This window comes from Gadus morhua, chromosome 7, assembly GCF_902167405.1.
Source record: "Gadus morhua chromosome 7, gadMor3.0, whole genome shotgun sequence".
NCBI classification, from domain to species: domain Eukaryota; kingdom Metazoa; phylum Chordata; class Actinopteri; order Gadiformes; family Gadidae; genus Gadus; species Gadus morhua.
Window position 1 is genome coordinate 33,807,088 of NC_044054.1, and position 20,599 is coordinate 33,827,686.

At 53.4% G+C, this 20,599-nt stretch overlaps 2 protein-coding genes across 2 annotated transcripts; one reads left to right on the top strand and one right to left on the bottom strand.

The window, feature by feature from the left end:
- Positions 1-371: 371 nt before the first annotated feature.
- LOC115547175 (coronin-6) lies at positions 372-4,357 on the top strand (the record flags this gene model as incomplete). Its single annotated transcript, XM_030361154.1, has 3 exons — positions 372-440; positions 2,174-2,401; positions 3,761-4,357. Coding segments are annotated over 3 exons (420 nt in total), but the record flags the coding sequence as incomplete, so codon positions are not given.
- On the bottom strand, positions 4,147-19,456 carry LOC115547174 (von Willebrand factor A domain-containing protein 7). Its single transcript, XM_030361153.1, has 16 exons — positions 18,931-19,456; positions 18,541-18,813; positions 18,345-18,438; positions 18,122-18,256; positions 14,378-14,564; positions 13,429-13,604; positions 13,110-13,222; positions 12,626-12,742; positions 12,360-12,542; positions 12,145-12,277; positions 11,322-11,468; positions 10,712-10,804; positions 8,217-8,473; positions 7,070-7,363; positions 6,011-6,442; positions 4,147-4,491 (listed from the first exon to the last, which is right to left on the bottom strand). The coding sequence occupies exons 1-15, from the start codon at positions 19,111-19,113 to the stop codon at positions 6,035-6,037; spliced, it is 2,793 nt and encodes a 930-aa protein (XP_030217013.1). The 5' UTR covers positions 19,114-19,456; the 3' UTR covers positions 4,147-4,491; positions 6,011-6,034.
- Positions 19,457-20,599: the final 1,143 nt, after the last annotated feature.

Consider the following 20,599-nt stretch of genomic DNA (forward strand, 5'->3'; position numbering starts at 1 on the left):
TCTCTCTCCTCCCTCCCTCCCTCTCCTTCCTCTCTTCCTCTCCTCCCCCCTCCCTCCCTCCCTCCCTCTCCCTCCCTCCCTCTCCTCCCCTCTCCCGCCCTCCCTCCCTCCCCATTCCCTCTCTCCCTCCTCCCTCCCTCCCTCTCCTCCCTCCCTCCCTCTCCTCCAGCTCTCCCTCCCTCCCTCTCCTCCCCCCCTCCTCCCTCCCTCCCTCTCCTCCCCCCCTCCTCCCTCTCTCACTCCCTCCCTCCCTCTCCCCCTCCTCCCTCCCCCCCTCCTCCCTCTCTCACTACCTCCCTCCCTCCCTCTCCCCCTCCTCCCACCCTCCCTCCCTCCCTCTCCTCCCCCCCTCCTCCCTCCCTCCTTCCCTCCCTCCCTCCAGGCTCTACAAGCTCCATGACAAGAAGTGTGAGCCCATCACCATGACGGTGCCCAGGAAGGTAGGTTCTGCACACACACACACACACACACACGCGCGCGCGCGCACACACACACACACACACACACACACACACACACACACACACACACACACACACACACACACACACACAGTGGCGGTTCTAGACAAATTTTACTAGGAGGGCCAAGGAGGGGCAAGTGTTTAACATGCGGGGCATCAAAAAATGGCGAAAAAATATATTTAGAGATTAAAATTATAAACTTTCTTCATCAAACATTCAATTTGTACAAGAGTTTATAACTTTACAAGTCTGTATTTTTCTGTCAAACTACCCTAAATTGATGGAGCTTATGCGCTAAAACATCATATACACATTTGTGTTGTACAAGCGTGCAAGAGAGGTAGGGCCATAGAAAATGAAAAATAAAAAAACACAGTAAAGGGTAGAAATACAGTGTGTCAATGTGAAAAAGAACTCCAGGGTACAACGAAGTGCAAAACATTGTGCAATTTCCTATTTATCTTATCAGTTTCAGTGTGGAGGAACTGTGTTCTTCCCTTTTAGAAACCATCCCTGTTCTACTGTTCTTTCCTCATTTCATGATAGCTGCTGTTAGAAGAAAAGAAAACGTAGGGGCATGCAGAACACCCATCCCCCCCTACTTAACACGGGCAGATAGCCTACTACTCTTTACTCAAATGTATTTGTTATCCCAATGCAACAGCCAAAACGGATGAAAATACATGTTTAAAATCACAACCTTGTGTAGCCTAGACCTAGCAAAGATACTGACATTTGGATACTCGCTTCTGCTTCAATGTGTTTGCTTAGATGTGATTAAGTTTCTAAATATATTGACACCAGACATTTACAAACCTAATGTCATCATCAGTGTGAGGAACTAAAGTAACACGGTTATGTGCAAGAACAACAAGTCTCTTAGGAAATGAAGTTGTTTTGCTCACCTTGGACTCTTGCAACAGGAGACCCGGCTCCTTCTCCCAGAGCAGAGCTGAGCTCTCACTGACCCAGCAGCAGCACCTCGGTGTGGGGCTGCGCCGCTCTAAGTTACCCCTGTAGAACGCTGCCTCGCACTAGTTCCGTAAAATCAGTAAAATCATAATTGTTTCATTTGGTCAGCACGGGGGGGAGGGGGCACAGGGGGGGCCAGGGACATGTCTACAGGGGCCCCCGTGTAGAACCGCCAATGCACACATACACACACACAGAGACACACACACAGAGACACAGACACACACACACACACAGAGACACACACACACACACAGAGACACACACACACACACACACACACACACACACAGAGAGAGACACACACACAGAGACACACACACACACACACACACACACAGACACACACACACAGAGACACACACAGAGACACACACACACACACATACCCACACATACACACACACACACGTCTCTACTGTTTCACTCTGGCCTCATTGTTAATGTGTGGGGTTAGTGGGGTGAGGGTTAGTGTTAGCACTAACCCTCTCTCCCCCCTAGTACCCCTCTCTCCCCCCCAGTACCCCTCTCCCCCCCCCCAGTACCCCTCTCTCCCCCCCAGTACCCCTCTCCCCCCAGTACCCCTCTCTCTCCCCCCCAGTACCCCTCTCCCCCCCCCAGTACCCCTCTCTCTCCCCCAGTACCCCTCTCTCCCCCAGTACCCCTCTCTCTCCCCCAGTACCCCTCTCCCCCCAGTACCCCTCTCCCCCCAGTAACCCACCCTCTCTCCCCCCCAGTCGGACCTATTCCAGGACGACCTGTACCCGGACACGGCGGGGCCCGAGCCGGCCCTGGAGCCTGAGGAGTGGATGGAGGGCCGGGACGAGGAGCCCACGCTGGTCTCCATGAGGATGGGCTACGTGCCCCCAAAGAGCCGCGAGCTCAAAGTGGCCCGCAAGAACGTTCTGGACTCCAGACCCAGCACCCGGCGCAGCGTGTCCGCCTGCGACGCCAACAGCCTGCCGGTGGGTCAGGGGTCAGGGGTCAGGGGTGGGGGGTCAGTTTGGAGCTCACATGTTCTTTTGATTCTGGTCAGCCTAACGTTTACTTCTCCTTGAAGGATACACGTCAGTTCACACTCGTCTTGTTCTGCTCGTCTCCTCTGAACCACTCTGCTCCCTCAGCTTGTCTCCCCTGCTCCCTCAGCTTGTCTCTCCTGCCCCTTAGCTTGTCTCTCCTGCCCCTTAGCTCGTCTCTCCTGCCCCTCAGCTCGTCTCTCCTGCCCCTCAGCTCGTCTCTCCTGCCCCTCAGCTCGTCTCTCCTGCTCCCTCAGCTCGTCTCTCCTGCCCCTCAGCTCGTCTCTCCTGCTCCCTCAGCTCGTCTCTCCTGCTCCCTCAGCTCGTCTCTCCTGCCCCTCAGCTCGTCTCTCCTGCCCCTCAGCTCGTCTCTCCTGCCCCTCAGCTCGTCTCTCCTGCTCTCTCAGCTTGTCTCTCCTGCCCCTTAGCTTGTCTCTCCTGCCCCTCAGCTCGTCTCTCCTGCCCCTCAGCTCGTCTCTCCTGCCCCTCAGCTCGTCTCTCCTGCCCCTCAGCTCGTCTCTCCTGCTCCCTCAGCTCGTCTCTCCTGCTCCCTCAGCTCGTCTCTCCTGCCCCTCAGCTCGTCTCTCCTGCTCCCTCAGCTCGTCTCTCCTGCTCCCTCAGCTCGTCTCTCCTGCCCCTCAGCTCGTCTCTCCTGCTCCCTCAGCTCGTCTCTCCTGCTCCCTCAGCTCGTCTCTCCTGCCCCTCAGCTCGTCTCTCCTGCTCCCTCAGCTCGTCTCTCCTGCTCCCTCAGCTCGTCTCTCCTGCCCCTCAGCTCGTCTCTCCTGCCCCTCAGCTCGTCTCTCCTGCCCCTCAGCTCGTCTCTCCTGCTCTCTCAGCTCGTCTCTCCTGCCCCTCAGCTCGTCTCTCCTGCTCCCTCAGCTCATCTCTCCTGCTCCCTCAGCTCGTCTCTCCTGCCCCTCAGCTCGTCTCTCCTGCCCCTCAGCTCGTCTCTCCTGCTCCCTCAGCTCGTCTCTCCTGCCCCTCAGCTTGTCTCTCCTGCTCCCTCAGCTCGTCTCTCCTGCCCCTCAGCTCGTCTCTCCTGCCCCTCAGCTTGTCTCTCCTGCTCCCTCAGCTCGTCTCTCCTGCCCCTCAGCTCGTCTCTCCTGCCCCTCAGCTTGTCTCTCCTGCTCCCTCAGCCTGTCCCTTATTGGTCTTAATTCACTGTTCTTTTACCGTCTTACTGTTGATCATCCAACCCTCCTTTCCTTTCTCCTTCCTTTCTACCTCCTATCCTTGGCTGGTTTCCCCCCCTCCTCCCCCCTCTCTCTCTCCGCCTCCTCCCCCCTCTCTCTCCCCCTCCTCCCCCAGCCCCAGGTTCTAGAGCGGCTGCTGGAGGAGCTCCAGAACCTCAAGTCCACCGTGCTGTCTCAGGAGAAGAGGATATGTGACCTGGAGAACAAGCTCTCCCAGTACACCAACGGAACAGCCTGACCCCAAACACACACACATTAGTCTGAGTTACTCATTTTTATTAATACCAATGGCTCTGCATCGCCCCTCCCCGCCCTACCAAGGGATCCATATTCACATTGTTTGAGTGGCAGGCGGACTGGGAGGAGTATATTGAGGACATGTTTAGGATTAGTTAAACAACAGTTGGATAATGACACACACACACACACACACACACACACACACACACACACACACACACACACACACACACACACACACACACACACACACACACACACACACACACACACACACACCCCATAATTTAACCACTGAATAACACAACGTTTTCAAACCTCAGATAATATGTAAATAGTGATAAAGCAAAAGGAGAATCAAAAAAGTAGAATCAAAATTTGAAAACATAAATGATTTTTGTGTGATCCGTAAACAAATGTACATGAGACAAGTTGTAACATCAATAAAAACAATCATTTTTTTCTAAAGAGACCACTTGCAATCTCTTAATTCTGCTGTGGTGACGTTTTCTGGGTTCTTCGTGAACCCGCTTTATGTGGAGAGAGGAGCCGCCTCCTTTCAGACGCTGGAACAGATGATGGCCAGCGAGTCCTTCAGGGCAACGCCTTCAGGAACAGGAGACAGTAAGGCCTGCATTACAATGCCTTAATGACACAGACGGTCTCAGAGCTAGAACCTGTCACCAGGTACGATAGTAAGCCGATAGTAAACTCCCAGGGCCCTATCTTGCATCCGGCGCAAGTGACTTAGTCACAGGCGCATGTGTCGTTGCTAGTTTACAACTGGCGCAGAGCGTTCTTTTCCCACCACCGCCACTCGCCGGTAAATTAGGGATTGATCATGCGCCCCAAGGGGCGGTTCGGCGGAAGGAGGAGGCGTGTTCTGGCGCAAACGGTATTTTGCCGTTTCTGAATACCATTGCGCTACTGACCAGGAAATACCTGGTTTAAAGTCAGTGGCGCGTTGTTCAGATGCTATTTTAAGGGCGCATGCATACATGCGCATGCAATGCATACGGATTGCTTGTGCACCTCGTGCATACACTTTGCTTCTCCCATCTACCTAGCCGCACATTCTTGGTAAATTATTTGGGAAAGAACAGCTGATGCAGCGGTAATAAGTTGTACTTTTAAATCAATGCATCTGCAAACACCGTACAGCAAACACATATTTCCTTGACACAGACATCGTGTAGGCCTACATGCCCATAACTTTTAGGATTGATGAGTATTTGATCGTGAAAAACATTGTTTTACCGCGAGTGAGTGTTAAAAATAATGAATGAATGCGGGCGAGCGTGTGTGCTCTGTTTAAACACACGCAAACTAAACACGTAACGCATAATACAATCAATGGCAATGTTTATTACCGCGGGGACACATGCATATTAGGATAGCATACAATACTGATAAGAAACAACGTTTATAATGCATTGCGTATATCATTAAATAGAACCACAGTTACCGCATATCATATGTTATATCATATACGTTTTCTTTGCCGAAATTTATTTGAGGACTCAGTATTTGTGGAAGAAAACCCCTTATTCCATGTGTGAATTAGGCCATATTATTTGGCAATAAACTGAGCCATTTGCAGTTTGAAATTCATGTGCATCTGTCTCATCGGAGACTGCAGACGCGCTGTCAAAATATCCAGTCGTCAGATTCAAATGCGCTGATGGCTCTTAAAGGGGATGGGAGCTGGCACTCATTGGTTTGTTGGACGTTACGCCCAAACCACACCTACGGGTAACTAGGCTGCTTCAGACCAACCCTAACCCTAGTCCTACCCCTAACCCCAAACCCTGCCCCTACCCCTAACCCTACCCTTACCCCAAACCCTACCCTAGCCCTACCCTAGCCATACCCCAGCCCTACTCCTACCCCAGCCCTACCCTAGCCCTACCCCAGCCCTACCCCAGCCCTACCCTAGCCCTACTCCTACCCCTACCCTAGCCCTACTCCTACCCCAGCCCTAGCCCAGCCCTAGCCTAGCCCTGGGACCAGGTCCTGCTGCTAGCAGCCAACCCCTGATCCCTGAGGGTCTGCTTTGACCCCGCCCTGCCGTTCCCCGCTCCTCAACGACCGACTATAGAGAATAAGAAGATGAGATGGTAGCTACCTGGACACAGCACCGCACCCAGGATCACACCCCGGCCGGCCAGACCAGGGCCAGGGCCAGGACCAGAGCCAGGCCCGAGCCCAGGCAGGACGGGGTGAGGGCGGCCCCCGGGGACTGGGCCGCGGGGGCCGGGCCCCGGGCGCTGTAGGGGCAGGAGCCCACGTTGCCCACCCCGTCCACGGCCAGCAGCTCGGCCTCCGGGGAGCAGCAGGAGGCCCGGTAGGTCACCCGGCTGGCGTTCTGCCCCCCCGCGCCCAGCCCCACCACCGCCGAGCTCAGGGTGCCGTTGCCCTGCAGCAGGGCCAGCCGGCCCACCCCCGACGCGTCCGCCACGTCCACCACCACCGCCCAGTCCCCCGCCTGGCTGCAGTTACCCTCACAGGAGCCCTCCCGAAGGACCAGGGTGCAGGAGGGGGGCTGGAAGTCTGTCACCTGGAGTGGAGAGGAGGAGAGGGTGGAGGAGGAGGAGAGGGTGGAGGAGGAGGAGGAGGAGGAGGAGGAGGAGGAGGTGGAGGAGAGGGTGGAGGAGGAGGAGGAGGAGGAGGAGGAGGAGGAGGAGGAGGTGGAGGAGGTGGAGGAGGAGGAGGTGGAGGAGAGGGTGGAGGAGGAGGAGGAGGAGGAGAGGGTGGAGGAGGAGGAGGAGGAGGTGGAGGAGGAGGGTGGAGGAGGAGGAGGAGGAGGAGGAGGAGGAGAAGGAGAGGGTGGAGGAGGAGAGGGTGGAGGAGGAGGAGGAGGAGGAGGAGGAGGAGGAGGAGGAGGAGAGGGTGGAGGAGGAGGAGGAGGTGGTGGGGAGAAGAGGGTGGAGGAGGAGGAGAGGGTGGAGGAGGAGGAGAGGGTGGAGGAGGAGGAGAGGATGGAGGCGGAGGAGGGGAGAAGAGGATGGAGGTGGGGGAGAAGGAGGAGGAGGAGGGGAGGGACAAGAGAGGTCAGAGGAGAGGAGGAGGAGGGAGGTCACAGCCTCTTGTATATGTAGAGGCCGGGCAGCAATAGCGCTCCACCATCACAGCGGCGTTACCGTGGCGACGGAGCAGCGCTACCGTGGTGACGGAGCAGCGTTACCGTGTTGACGACGGAGTAGCGCTCCACCACGTAGTTGGCGTCGGCTCCTCCCGGTGCCTCCGCCTGGATGGTCAGGGTGACATCACTTCCTGACGGGGTGTTGCGGGGCACCGAGAGAGTCACCGTCCCGTTGGCCTCGCCCCCGGCAACCAGCTCCAGGCGGGCGGGGGAGTCGGTGACGAAGCCCCGGTCGTCCGTCACCTGGATGGAGAAGTTGCCTCCCACATCGCCCGTCGTCACGGTGAAGCGGACCAGGAACGGCGTTCCTGGAACTATGATGTTCTCCGACTCGGACTACGGAACAGAGGGAACGTAGAGTCTAGTTAACCTGTATTATATACAGTCTGAGTCAGGTTAACCTGTATTATATACAGTCTGAGTCAGGTTAACCTGTATTATATACAGTCTGAGTCAGGTTAACCTGTATTATATACAGTCTGAGTCAGGTTAACCTGTATTGGTTAAGATGAGCTCTGTTCATTGGTTAAGATGAGCTCTGTTCATTGGTTAAGATGAGCTCTGTTCATTGGTTAAGGTGAGCTCTGCTCATTGGTTACGATGAGCTCTGTTCATTGGTTAAGGTGAGCTCTGTTCATTGGTTAAGGTGAGCTCTGTTCATTGGTTAAGGTGAGCTCTGTTCATTGGTTAAGGTGAGCTCTGTTCATTGGTTAAGGTGAGCTCTGTTCATTGGTTAAGGTGAGCTCTGTTCATTGGTTAAGGTGAGCTCTGTTCATTGGTTAAGGTGAGCTCTGCTCATTGGTTAAGGTGAGCTCTGCTCATTGGTTAAGGTGAGCTCTGCTCATTGGTTAAGGTGAGCTCTGTTCATTGGTTAAGGTGAGCTCTGTTCATTGGTTAAGGTGAGCTCTGTTCATTGGTTAAGGTGAGCTCTGCTCATTGGTTAAGGTGAGCTCTGCTCATTGGTTGAGCTCTGTTCATTGGTTAAGGTGAGCTCTGCTCATTGGTTAAGGTGAGCTCTGCTCATTGGTTGAGCTCTGTTCATTGGTTAAGATGAGCTCTGTTCATTGGTTAAGGTGAGCTCTGCTCATTGGTTGAGCTCTGCTCATTGGTTAAGGTGAGCTCTGCTCATTGGTTGAGCTCTGTTCATTGGTTAAGGTGAGCTCTGCTCATTGGTTGAGTTAGGGCTCACCCTGACGGTGATGTTGGAGCTCCGTAGGACGCCGGGGGCCTGCCTCTGGAAGATCCCCCCGGGGGCCCCCCCGCGGCCCTGCACGCGGACCCCGAAGGCCCCCGCCGGCACGGCGCTGAAGCGGGCCAGGACCTCCCCCCCGCCCCGGGGCTCCAGCCGCCCCCCCACCGCCCCCCCGCCCCGCGGCTCCACCAGCAACACCTCCGTGAGGGCGGCCTGGGGGGCGGTCAGCGACAGCAGCAGGGTCCCGCTCGCCCCTTTGGGGCGCAGCTCGGGTCATTCATGACATTAACTACTAAAACACTCACAACATGTGCCCTGATCCTGGGTACCCCCCCCCCTGGAAGGTGCTTTATACATCAAGTCATTCTCCAGGACATTTGTACGTTTAACTTCTTCTTGTACATTTCAAACATGTTACATTTATACGATTAAAACAAAATCGACTTTGAGAAACTAATCTATGTTCCACATGGTCAGGGTCAAGGTTAGGGCTGGTAAGGGTTAGGGTTAGGGGGGGTCTGTAGGGTCAGTAGGGTTAGGGGGGGTCTGTAGGGTCAGTTGGGTTAGGGGGGGTTAGTAGGGTTAGGGGGGGTCTGTAGGGTCAGTAGGGTTAGGGGGGGTCTGTAGGGTCAGTTGGGTTAGGGGGGGTTAGTAGGGTTAGGGGGGGTCAGTAGGGTCAGTAGGGTTAGGGGGGGTCTGTAGGGTCAGTTGGGTTAGGGGGGGTTAGTAGGGTTAGGGGGGGTCAGTAGGGTCAGTAGGGTTAGGGGGGGTCAGTAGGGTCAGTAGGGTTATGGGGGGTCAGTAGGGTCAGTAGGGTTATGGGGGGTCAGTAGGGTCAGTAGGGTTAGGGGGGGTCTGTAGGGTCAGTTGGGTTAGGGGGGGTTAGTAGGGTTAGGGGGGGTCAGTAGGGTCAGTAGGGTTAGGGGGGGTCAGTAGGGTCAGTAGGGTTAGGGGGGTCAGTAGGGTCAGTAGGGTTAGGGGGGGTCAGTAGGGTCAGTAGGGTTAGGGGGGGTCAGTAGGGTCAGTAGGGTTAGGGGGGGTAAGTAGAGTTAGGGTCAGTAGGGTCAGGGTCAGTAGGGTTACGGTCAGTAGGGTCAGGGTCAGTAGGGTCAGGGTCAGTGGGGTTAGGGTCAGTAGGGTTAGGGTCAGTAGGGTTAGGGTCAGTAGGGTCAGGGTCAGTGGGGTCAGTAGGGTTAGGGTCAGTAGGGTTAGGGGGGGTCAGGGTCAGTAGGGTCAGGGTCAGTGGGGTTAGGGTCAGTAGGGTTAGGGTCAGTAGGGTCAGGGTCAGTAGAGTTAGGGTCAGTAGGGTCAGGGTCAGTAGGGTCAGGGTCAGTGGGGTTAGGGTCAGTAGGGTCAGGGTCAGTAGGGTCAGGGTCAGTAGGGTTAGGGGGGGTCAGTAGGGTTAGGGGGGGTCAGTAGGGTCAGGGTCAGTAGAGTTAGGGTCAGTAGGGTCAGGGTCAGTAGGGTCAGGGTCAGTAGGGTTAGGTTCAGTAGGGTCAGGGTCAGTAGGGTCAGGGTCAGTAGGGTTAGGGTCAGTAGGGTTAGGGGGGGTCAGTAGGGGTCAGTAGGGTCAGGGTCAGTGGGGTTAGGGTCAGTAGGGTTAGGGTCAGTAGGGTTAGGGTCAGTAGGGTCAGGGTTAGGGTCAGTGGGGTTAGGGTCAGTAGGGTTAGGGTCAGTAGGGTCAGTAGGGTCAGGGTCAGTGGGGTTAGGGTCAGTAGGGTTAGGGTCAGGGTTAGGGTCAGTAGGGTCAGGGTTAGGGTCAGTAGGGTCAGGGTCAGTAGGGTTAGGGTCAGTAGGGTCAGGGTCAGTAGGGTCAGTGGGGTTAGGGTCAGTAGGGTCAGGGTCAGTAGGGTTAGGGTCAGGGTTAGGGTCAGGGTCAGTAGGGTTAGGGTCAGGGTCAGTAGGGTTAGGGCCAGGGTCAGTAGGGTCAGGGTCAGTGGGGTTAGGGTCAGTAGGGTCAGGGTCAGTAGGGTCAGGGTCAGTAGGGTTAGGGTCAGTAGGGTTAGGGTCAGGGTTAGGGTCAGTAGGGTCAGGGTTAGGGTCAGTAGGGTTAGGGTCAGTAGGGTCAGGGTTAGGGTCAGTAGGGTCAGTAGGGTCAGGGTCAGTAGGGTCAGGGTCAGTGGGGTTAGGGTCAGGGTCAGTAGGGTTAGGGTCAGTAGGTTTAGGGTCAGTAGGGTTAGGGTCAGGGTTAGGGTCAGTAGGGTCAAGGTTAGGGTCAGTAGGGTTAGGGTCAGTAGGGTCAAGGTTAGGGTCAGTGGGGTTAGGGTCAGTAGGGTCACTAGGGTCAGTAGGGTCAGTAGGGTTAGGGTCAGTAGGGTCAGGGTTAGGGTCAGTAGGGTTAGGGTCAGTAGGGTCAGTAGAGTCAGGGTCAGTAGGGTCAGGGTCAGTAGGGTCAGGGTCAGTAGGGTCAGGGTCAGTAGGGTCAGGGTCAGTAGGGTTAGGGTCAGGGTCAGAGGTGCATGACCTCATTAACACGAGAGCGGCCCTCTTACCTGCTCTGGGCCGGGACCCCAACACGTCGAGGCCAGCGAAGGGGCCTTCGGACATCTCCACGAAGTCAAACAGGAAGTCAACGTCACTCTGGCCTGAGGGAAATACAGTCAGTAAGAACACCAATTAGTAAGAACACCAATTAGTAAGTAAACCAGTGAGTAAGTACACCAAACAGACATTAACATAAACATGGGACCATGCACCAGACGTTTCCTTGACAATGCAAATTTGACATGCTCAGAGATCTGCCGAAGAAGGCAGACACCTGTTGCACACCAGCAGCCATCGCCACACTAAGGAGAGCTTCCTCTCCTCACTGACTACTCAATGGGCAACAGGTGTGCAGCCTCACCAGCACCAGATTTCAGACTCAGGCAGGTGAGGCTGCTTTAACCAACACACACACACACACACACACACACACACACACACACACACACACACACACACACACACACACACACACACACACACACACACACACACACACACACACACACACACACACACACACACACACACACACACAACATATTTAAAGCATGAGCAAATCATTAATTTAATTGTATTTGTTCATAAACCAAAAGCATACCGCCTCAAGTGTCTTACCTGTGACCTTCAGAGTGTAAGGGTTGGATGACACCAGTTCCACAGTCCACTCTCCCACTTGGGTTTTTAGTTTCAACGCATTTAAATTTCCTACAGACCGGAAAACACCTAATGGTCCGTTTTGCACGGTACTGCTCTGAGACTCGCCTGTTAGAAACATATGTTGGGTAATAAGTTGTATGATTAACCTACAAACATCCAATAGATTGTCCATACTTATAGGATAAGGTGAAATATGTTATTAATGGTAGTAGTTATAGGAATGAAAAGCATACAAGTTACAAGATCTTTTTTTTGTCATATACACAATGGAAACATAGTTTACAGCATAGGACGCAATCTTCCTCCAGATCTGGTATCTTTCAGTTTCAGCAAAACAGGTTCCAGGATAAATATGCTGACAATTGGCCAAGGCAATTAGATGGCCTAGTCAACAACATAGTCGTCCGTCTGACTTTGCCAAGATAAGCATCCATGCTAAGAATGCAGCCAAGACGATAGAAAATAGGCCAAGCGTCAACGTTCCTGAAGGGGTTGAATGGGGTGAGGTTGAGGTGGGTTTCTATTCGCGGTCCCTGAGGGGTTGAGTGAGGTTCGATTTGTGTTGCTTCAGGGGTTGATAAAGGTTGAGTGAGGTTCTATTTGTGTTGCTTCAGGGCTTGATAAAGATTGAGTGAGGTTCTATTTGTGTTGCTTCAGGGGTTGATAAAGGTTGAGTGAGGTTCTATTTGTGTTGCTTCAGGGGTTGATAAAGGTCAAGGGAGGTTCTATTTGTGTTGCTTCAGGGGATGATAAAGGTTGAGTGAGGTTCTATTCGCGTTACCTGAGGGGTTGCTGATGGTAAAGCTCATGGAACCTCCAGTGATGTAAACAGTGAGACTTCGTACGGACTCGTCCACGGGGAACGAGAAGGTCTCATCTCTCCCTGGGCTCCGGGAAGCCTGGAGAAGAGTCACCTGGGAGAGAACACCACGGAGCTCACGCCTCAATGATTAAGATAAGCTGGCCATGAGAGGCTGATCATATGTATTGTGTTACCAGGGAGTCAGCAGAGGACGCCGTTATAATGCTGATGGCTTCAGTTAGCTCGCTCTTTGTCACTTCAATAGCCAGACCTCCTGAAGCCTGAGCTAGCTGCCTGTAAAGTAGAGCTTCAGCTGAGGACCCCCGGCTCGGCGGGCCGCTGTTCTCCTCAGAGGTGCCCGTCAGCATGAAGTTCACCTAAAGAAGGGATGGGGGCTTAATGGATGAACTACAGGTGCCACACCACAATGTGTTCAGACATCACCAGGGCAGCCTCGTACCACAGTCTGGGTCCGCTCCATCAGGGCGATCACTGGCCCTTTAAGGTTTGTGTCTTTAGCAGATGCGTCCGTGAAGAGGAAGATCTCAGAATCAGAGGGCGCTGCCGTCAAGGCCAACTGTAACACATGGAGGATTGAAAGGTCAATGATGGGTTACCCTAAAGCCAACTGTAACACATGGAGGATTGAAAGGTCAATGATGGGACCCATTGCACTCCTGACCATCCCTGGAAGAAGGGATTTCTTCTCAAGATTTCTTCCTTGCTAATTTCAAGGGAGTTTTTTCTTGCCCTTGTGGGGACTTGGGTAAAGGGGGACGTCATTCATATTTGGCCTGTTGAGCCCTTTAAGACTGTAATGGTGATTAAGGACTATACAAATAAAATTGAATTGAATTGAATTGAAAGGGGTTGCAGATAGCAATTCCTCCGATCCTGAAAGCTAACAACAGTGGATTGGTGGGGCCGGTGTTGGCGTGCAACACCTTGAGAGCAGAAAGGCTCATCTCAGCGGAGTCGCCCCCCCCGCGGGCTGTCAGTGCGTTGAGTCGAGTCATGAAGGCCTTGGAGTCGGTGGTTCTCATCAGCGGCCCAAAGCCTGAAGTTTGGAGACGGGGAACAACACAGCTGAACGTCAACCCAAGGCCGAGTCATGAACGTCACAAGTTTCCAGGAAATGAATGTCTAACATTTGAGTTACCACTCCTTCTCTTCAGAACGAGTTTTACAGAAGAAAGAGAGATACCAAAGCAGATACCAAACAGGATAAAAGACACAACATTCCAAGTTCCGGTGGCTTCCTACCCGGATCTCCGAAGGGAACAAGTATGTAGACCGAGGGCTCATCGGGCGTTCCCTCTTGAGTGGTCACCAGCGTCTCCGTCGCCGCCTTCACCGCCGGCAGGTCGTCGCTCATGCTCTCCGTGGTGTCGACCACGAAGACCAGCGCCTTGCTGGAGCCGCTGAACACGCCCATCATCCTGAGGCCGGAGTCCGCAGTGGAGGGACCGCATTAACAGGCTTCAACAGTAATCCCTCCCTGAGCCAATCCACCGTAGGACGTCCTGGTCTAAACCCTCCCTGACCCGCGGTAGGCCTCCTACCGTAGGACGTCCTGACCTAGACCTTCCCTGACCCCCGGTAAGTCTCCTACCGTAGGACGTCCTGACCTAGACCTTCCCTGACCCCCGGTAAGTCTCCTACCGTAGGACGTCCTGGTCTAAACCCTCCCTGACCCGCGGTAGGCCTCCTACCGTAGGACGTCCTGGTCTAAACCCTCCCTGACCCGCGGTAGGCCTTCTACCGTAGGACGTCCTGACCTAGACCCTCCCTGACCCCCGGTAGGTCTCCTACCGTAGTATGTCCTGGTCTAAACCCTCCCTGACCTGCGGTAGGCCTTCTACCGTAGGACGTCCTGACCTAGACCTTCCCTGACTCCCGGTAAGTCTCCTACCGTAGGACGTCCTGACCTAGACCTTCCCTGACCCCCGGTAAGTCTCCTACCATAGGACGTCCTGGTCTAAACCCTCCCTGACCCGCGGTAGGCCTCCTACCGTAGGACGTCCTGGTCTAAACCCTCCCTGACCCGCGGTAGGCCTCCTACCGTAGGACGTCCTGGTCTAAACCCTCCCTGACCCGCAGTAGGCCTCCTACCGTAGGACGTCCTGGTCTAAACCCTCCCTGACCTGCAGTAGGCCTCCTACCGTAGGACGTCCTGGTCTAAACCCTCCCTGAACCCCGGTAGGTCTCCTACCGTAGGAAGTCTGTTTCCCCGGCCGCCTGCGCCACGTCGGCCAGCAGCTGTGCGGTGGCAGCGGTGGCCAGGCGGGCGGCGGCCCGGTGCAGGTGCCCGTGGCTGGCCGAGGCCGTGTCCTTGTTGATCCCCCCGCGGGGCTCCAGGGTGCTGGTCTGGTCCGGCCCCCCGCCGTGGCTACACTTCCCTGTTCCCGTCGGTACAAAGAAGAACAAATGGGTTAAGCTTCGTTATGGGCCGATGAGGTTCTCCTTCTCGGGGGTTGGGGCAGAGGGTTGTTGTCTCGTGGTGGTTTGACTCCCAGCCAGAAGCTACTTGGTTCAGTCCCCATTATGACACCTGTGGACTAGCCCCCTGCACGGGACTGCCCCCCCCGCTGAATTTATGAACATTACCGCCCGCAACCGCAACGCGTGTTACCCTCCCGCCCGCCCCCGATTTCTGTTGGTTCCCGCAGAACCCGGCGGGACCCAATCCCAACGCAGCGCTCTACTGCGGACCTCCTGGAGCCAGAACCCCCCGCCCAATCCCAACGCAGCGCTCTACGGCAGAGCTCCAGGAGCCAGAACCCCCCGCCCAATCCCAACGCAGCGCTCTACGGCAGAGCTCCAGGAGCCAGAGGCTCCAGCCCAATCCCAACGCAGCGCTCTACGGCAGAGCTCCAGGAGCCAGAGGCTCCAGCCCAATCCCAACGCAGCGCTCTACGGCAGAGCTCCAGGAGCCAGAGGCTCCAGCCCAATCCCACCGCAGCGCTCTACGGCAGAGCTCCAGGAGCCAGAGGCTCCAGCCCAATCCCAACGCAGCGCTCTACGGCAGAGCTCCAGGAGCCAGAGGCTCCAGCCCAATCCCAACGCAGCGCTCTACGGCAGAGCTCCAGGAGCCAGAACCCCCCGCCCAATCCCAACGCAGCGCTCTACGGCAGAGCTCCAGGAGCCAGAACCCCCCGCCCAATCCCAACGCAGCGCTCTACGGCAGAGCTCCAGGAGCCAGAGGCTCCAGCCCAATCCCAACGCAGCGCTCTACGGCAGAGCTCCAGGAGCCAGAGGCTCCAGCCCAATCCCAACGCAGCGCTCTACGGCAGAGCTCCAGGAGCCAGAGGCTCCAGCCCAATCCCAACGCAGCGCTCTACGGCAGAGCTCCAGGCCAACGCCTCCTTCATCAAATTCATCTTCAATCAAAGCAAGTCTGCCAAGTAACGAAGTGACTCATATGCATCACATCATGACAGGACTGTTCCACCTTGACCGTTGACCCCTGAACCTGACCCAGGAAGTACAACACATGGTACTATTCCCCCTGACCCTGACCCAGGAAGTGCAACACATGGGCTGTTTCCCAATGTCAAGGAAGCATGCACAAAGGCCGTCTTTTTAAGGACGCTACGTCATAGAACGCCGACAAGCACTGTTCCAATGTTGAGGCCCATCGAAATTCGCGCCATTTTCGCGTCCTTTGTTTTTGAGAATTCCGAGATTTTTCAAGGATGCATCACTGCATCCTAGACGAGCCAAAACTACCCACAATCCTCTGCGTTCACACGCTGCACGGGATATTAATGAAAATGGCAGAGGGAAAGCAGTGCACGTCCAAATGTAAGTGAAGTTAGATTAAAGTTGTCAGAAATATTTTGTGCCGTATTGGTTTTTATAGATTCATCATGTTAATGCAAATAATCAACAACTTAATGATATGTTGCTATATTTTGCATGGACGTAGCTGGTGTTAAACACCACTGTCACCGATGTCAATTTACTCGCTCACAAGATGACATTATTTATGTATACCTATTTATGTTTGTGTTTAATCTTTTTTTTTAGGGTCAGCCCAGCAAACGGAGGCTTTTGTGCACCTTAGGGTGGCGCACAAACATTTGTTTACCGGTGGAAGGGATACTGCCACTTTCGATGAGAAGCTCTTGCGGGATCCAATGTTGTGAAATAAATGCCCCACCGATCATTTGCAATGTTTGTAATTTGTAATGAACGTATATAATTGTATTTTAGATAATATACTTATGTGTTCAAAGCACTGGTAGATTGTAGGTATATATGAATGAATGAATCAGATCAGTCAAATAATATATCCAAATAAATACATGATTATCATCACTTTCTTTGTCTTTTTTTTTCACTTATTTTTATAAAAATTGAATGGATTCTTTTTTTAATAAAGACGACTCGATCAACCGCAACAAAGCTTTTGTGACTTCCTCAAAGAGGCTCCATGCGATGGAGACATGACCCCATTCATAACAGACAAAAGTCAAATAAATATCGATCATCTTGATTGCTGCCATGTTTTATTCATAAGCGCACATGTGTTAACAAGCGGAAACGCAGTATTAAAAAGCGGAAGCGGAAGCCCTTCAAAAATAGCAAGTCGTTCCAAAGTCTGAACGTTACAAACGCTAGGAAGCACTCGAGCTAGCACTCTAGTCTCATCTCCATAGGACGCGACTAGCAAGGACGCGTCCTAGCAAGGCTGCAGCCTTCACAAACAGCCATGGTACTATTCCCCCTGACCCAGGAAGAACAACACATGGTCCTATTCCCCCTAACCCTGACCCAGGAAGAACAACACATGGTCCTATTCCACCTGACCCCTGACCCAGGAAGAACAACACATGGTCCTATTGCCCCTGACCCCTGAAGAACAACACATGGTCCTATTCCCCCTGACCCCTGACCCAGGAAGAACAACACATGGTCCTATTCCCCCTGACCCCTGAAGAACAACACATGGTCCTATTCCCCCTGACCCCTGACTAGGGCTGTCAACGAATATTCGAAGTTCGAATATTCGTTCGAAATGTATCCAAAAACGCGAATTCGAACGTGAAAATTAATATTCGAATGTGAAAAAACACTCCCGCGGTACAAGCGCCTCTATCTGCTTTGTGAATGAGCCTCTGTCTGTTCGCGATGTCCCTCATAATATTCGAATGTGAAAAAACACTCCCGCGGTACAAGTGTAACAGACTAGTATTGTGAAGAGCGAATGTATTTTATCCCCTCGGGGTTTCCGTACTTGGATATAGGTATTCAAGCTCGGCTATGCCATTCAATAAGCATCCGAAGTAGAGCTCAGGGAGCTAGTAGTCTGGCTGGTGAAAGCTGCTATAACGCAATGTTCTCGGCAAAGTCCGAGACAGCTTTTTTTTCATGAATCCGAACGGTGCGTAGTGCTGGCCCTTTCGCTGGCATGGTGGAAGACGTAGGCGACATGCATTTTTTTCTTTATCGATTTTAATAGGCCTTCTCGATAAATGGTAAGCAAAGCAAGGAACGTTACCACTAGCATACTTTGTAACATTCAGAAGCGGGCGTCTTCTTCAGATTACTATAGTTTGCGCGCTTGCAGGTGTGGTGGTGAAATGCAAGCGATACAAAGTTGTGGCTTTTCATGATTAGGCCTCCACGTTACTGGGCTGTTTATATGATATATATGTATCCCACTAATTTGAACCATGGTTTTGTCGCATTATTGACATATTGACGGCAACTGCGTAAAATAGGCAACCAGATATTCGAATAGTTCGAATTCGTGATTTTTTTCCAAACGAACATTCGAATGTCATTTTTGAGCAATTTTGACAGCCCTACCCCTGACCCAGGAAGAACAACACATGGTCCTATTCCCCCTGACCCAGGAAGAACAACACATGGTCCTATTCCCCCGGTAGAGCCGGACGAAGGCACTCTCCCCGAGCGCAGCCAGCTAGCGGTTAGAAGCAGACGTCCTCACCGGGTGGTTTTGTGGAGACCAACGGCACGATGGCGAAGTACCCAGAGGTCAGGACCCCCTCCCGCAGGATGTCCTCCAGGATGTTGTCAGAGCAGTCCTCGCCCACACAGTTCCGGCAGGTGGGACGGCTCTCCGCTGAGGACAGAGCGCACCAGGTTGGGTTTGGCTCGGTGAGGGGAAGTTCAGTCTCTGTTCCCGAACTCAGGACCCAGGCTCCCCTCACCTGCCATGCTCCCCAGGTCAGCGTCGGCGCGGAGCAGGCCGGGATGGGGCGATCGGTTCCCCAGCTCCACCCAGTTGCTGTGGCTGTAGAAGTCCTTGAATCATAAAGTCCCAGGTGAAATGGGGGGCTGTTGGTACCATGAGCATCAGTCTGTTGAGTCTGGGGGATTGAATAGGGGGGGCGGGGAGGGTAGTACCTGTAAGGGGTGTAGAATCTCTCCCAGGATCTCTCTGGCTGTCTCGAAGTTGCCCTCTCTGTTGCTGGCCTTGACGGACGTCAGACCCGTCGCGATGATTCTCCTCCCGCCAAGAAACATCTCGTCGTCGAAGTGGAAGCTGGCGTTGAGGGCGTGGCGGAGGTCCACCCGCACGTTCCTAGCCGTGATGCCAAAGATAGCTCTGCGGAAACTCTTGGAGGATTCTGCCGAGGAGCATGCAACTGCAACGGCCCCTGCAGTCAGGGTCCCTGGCTACACACACGCACACGCACGCACACACACGGACACACTTTAAGTTAACACATACATATCTGATGGTAATGAACATAACATTTTAAAGTGATCAATTCGCAGGCGACGCATACTTACAGGAAAGGTAAAAACTGTTCCCACGGATTGTGCAATATCGCGGCAAGCCAGAAGCGTGGCACTTAATATTGCCTCTTCAGTTATTTCCTGGTGATTCAGGGAATTCCCGGGCAATATGGCAAAGCCGAGAGCCCCGGGGTTCAGCAGAACGCAACAGACAACGAAATACGACGATGCTCTCATCTCTTGGATAGCAGTTAGCCCTCGGTAGAGTAAATGGACTATCGAACACGGTTGGAAACTTAATGAATGTGGTGTCGCCAAAAGTGCACCACGCCTCCGCCCACACCATCCTAATAAGGTGTACCAGCCTTCAGCTGTTTACACTTTACTTCAGGTAACACATGAGCCGTTCATTCCATTTAAACGTGAGAAAATAGATTTTAAATATCTGTTTCATTCACATACCGCTTTTGTCCGGAATCTCACTTACTTTCATAAAATCGTTACATTTCTACCGTCTATTGAAAATTCGTCCCGCCTTTGAAACTGCCACACTTAAAATATGTCGCCAGTCAGGTTTTCGCACAGCTTATTGAGCGCCTCTCTGCCTTCGCGCGTAACAATCATCTGCAAAGCAGCCCCAACACAACTCTGTCAAAAACTCAACACACTCAACACAACATCTAATAACAGTAAAAAAAATATATACATTGTAGGCCTACTGCCAACACATTAACCCTTATATGGTGTTCGGGTCTGTGGGACCCGTTTTCAGTTTTTAGCTTTATAAAAGTGATGCAAATAATTATTTTTTTGAACTAAGATTCATTGGCTTTGGCTCATTTTCTGTGAGGAACATGAATCAGAAAACATTTTCAATGACCCCCCCCTGTATACCCCCCCATCACATTTATATTACACACAGGGTGTTCGGGTCCAGTGGACCCGGAGCTGTTTAAGTGTGGAAATCATAGGTTCTGTGCACCCTAATTTTCCCTTCTTCCTCTCTGTGTGTGTGTGTGTGTGTGTGTGTGTGTGTGTGTGTGTGTGTGTGTGTGTGTGTGTGTGTGTGTGTGTGTGTGTGTGTGTGTGTGTGTGTGTGTGTGAGAGAGAGAGAGAGAGAGAGGGGGAAAGAGAGAGGGGGAAAGAGTAAAGCAGGTGAATGGGCCCTTGGTGTGAGCACCCACAGTGTGCACCCACAGTGTGCACCCACTGTTTGCAACCTTGTGCATCCCGCACAAGGTTGCAAAATTGGAGCACCCAACACTATCAAGCTTGGGGACCTGACACTATAAAAAAGCTCTGTCAGCGTGGTTCCATACCACAACTGATCAAGTTGGCAAAGCGAATCTCTGTTCAGACTGCCCTACAGTTGATATTTGAAGAGACAGAGGGTTTTGATGGTGATGCAGAGGAAATAGTTTCGGAAAGTGAGGATAACATTTCAGAGTCTGACACCGAGTTTGAAGAGGAGGATGAGCATCAGCCAGCTTCGAAACATAAAAGAGCCTCAGGACTAGCCCTTCAGCAGCCAGGACAAGCCTGCGAGCAGCAAGCCCCAGGACCATCCCGTGAGCAGCCAGGACCAGCCCGCAAGCAGCCAGCCCCAGGAACATCCCGTGAGCAGCCAGGACCAGCCCGCGAGCAGCCAACCCCAGGACCAACCCGCGAGTAGCCAGCCCCAGTACCAGCCCGCGAGCAGCCAGCCCCAGGACCAACTCGCAAG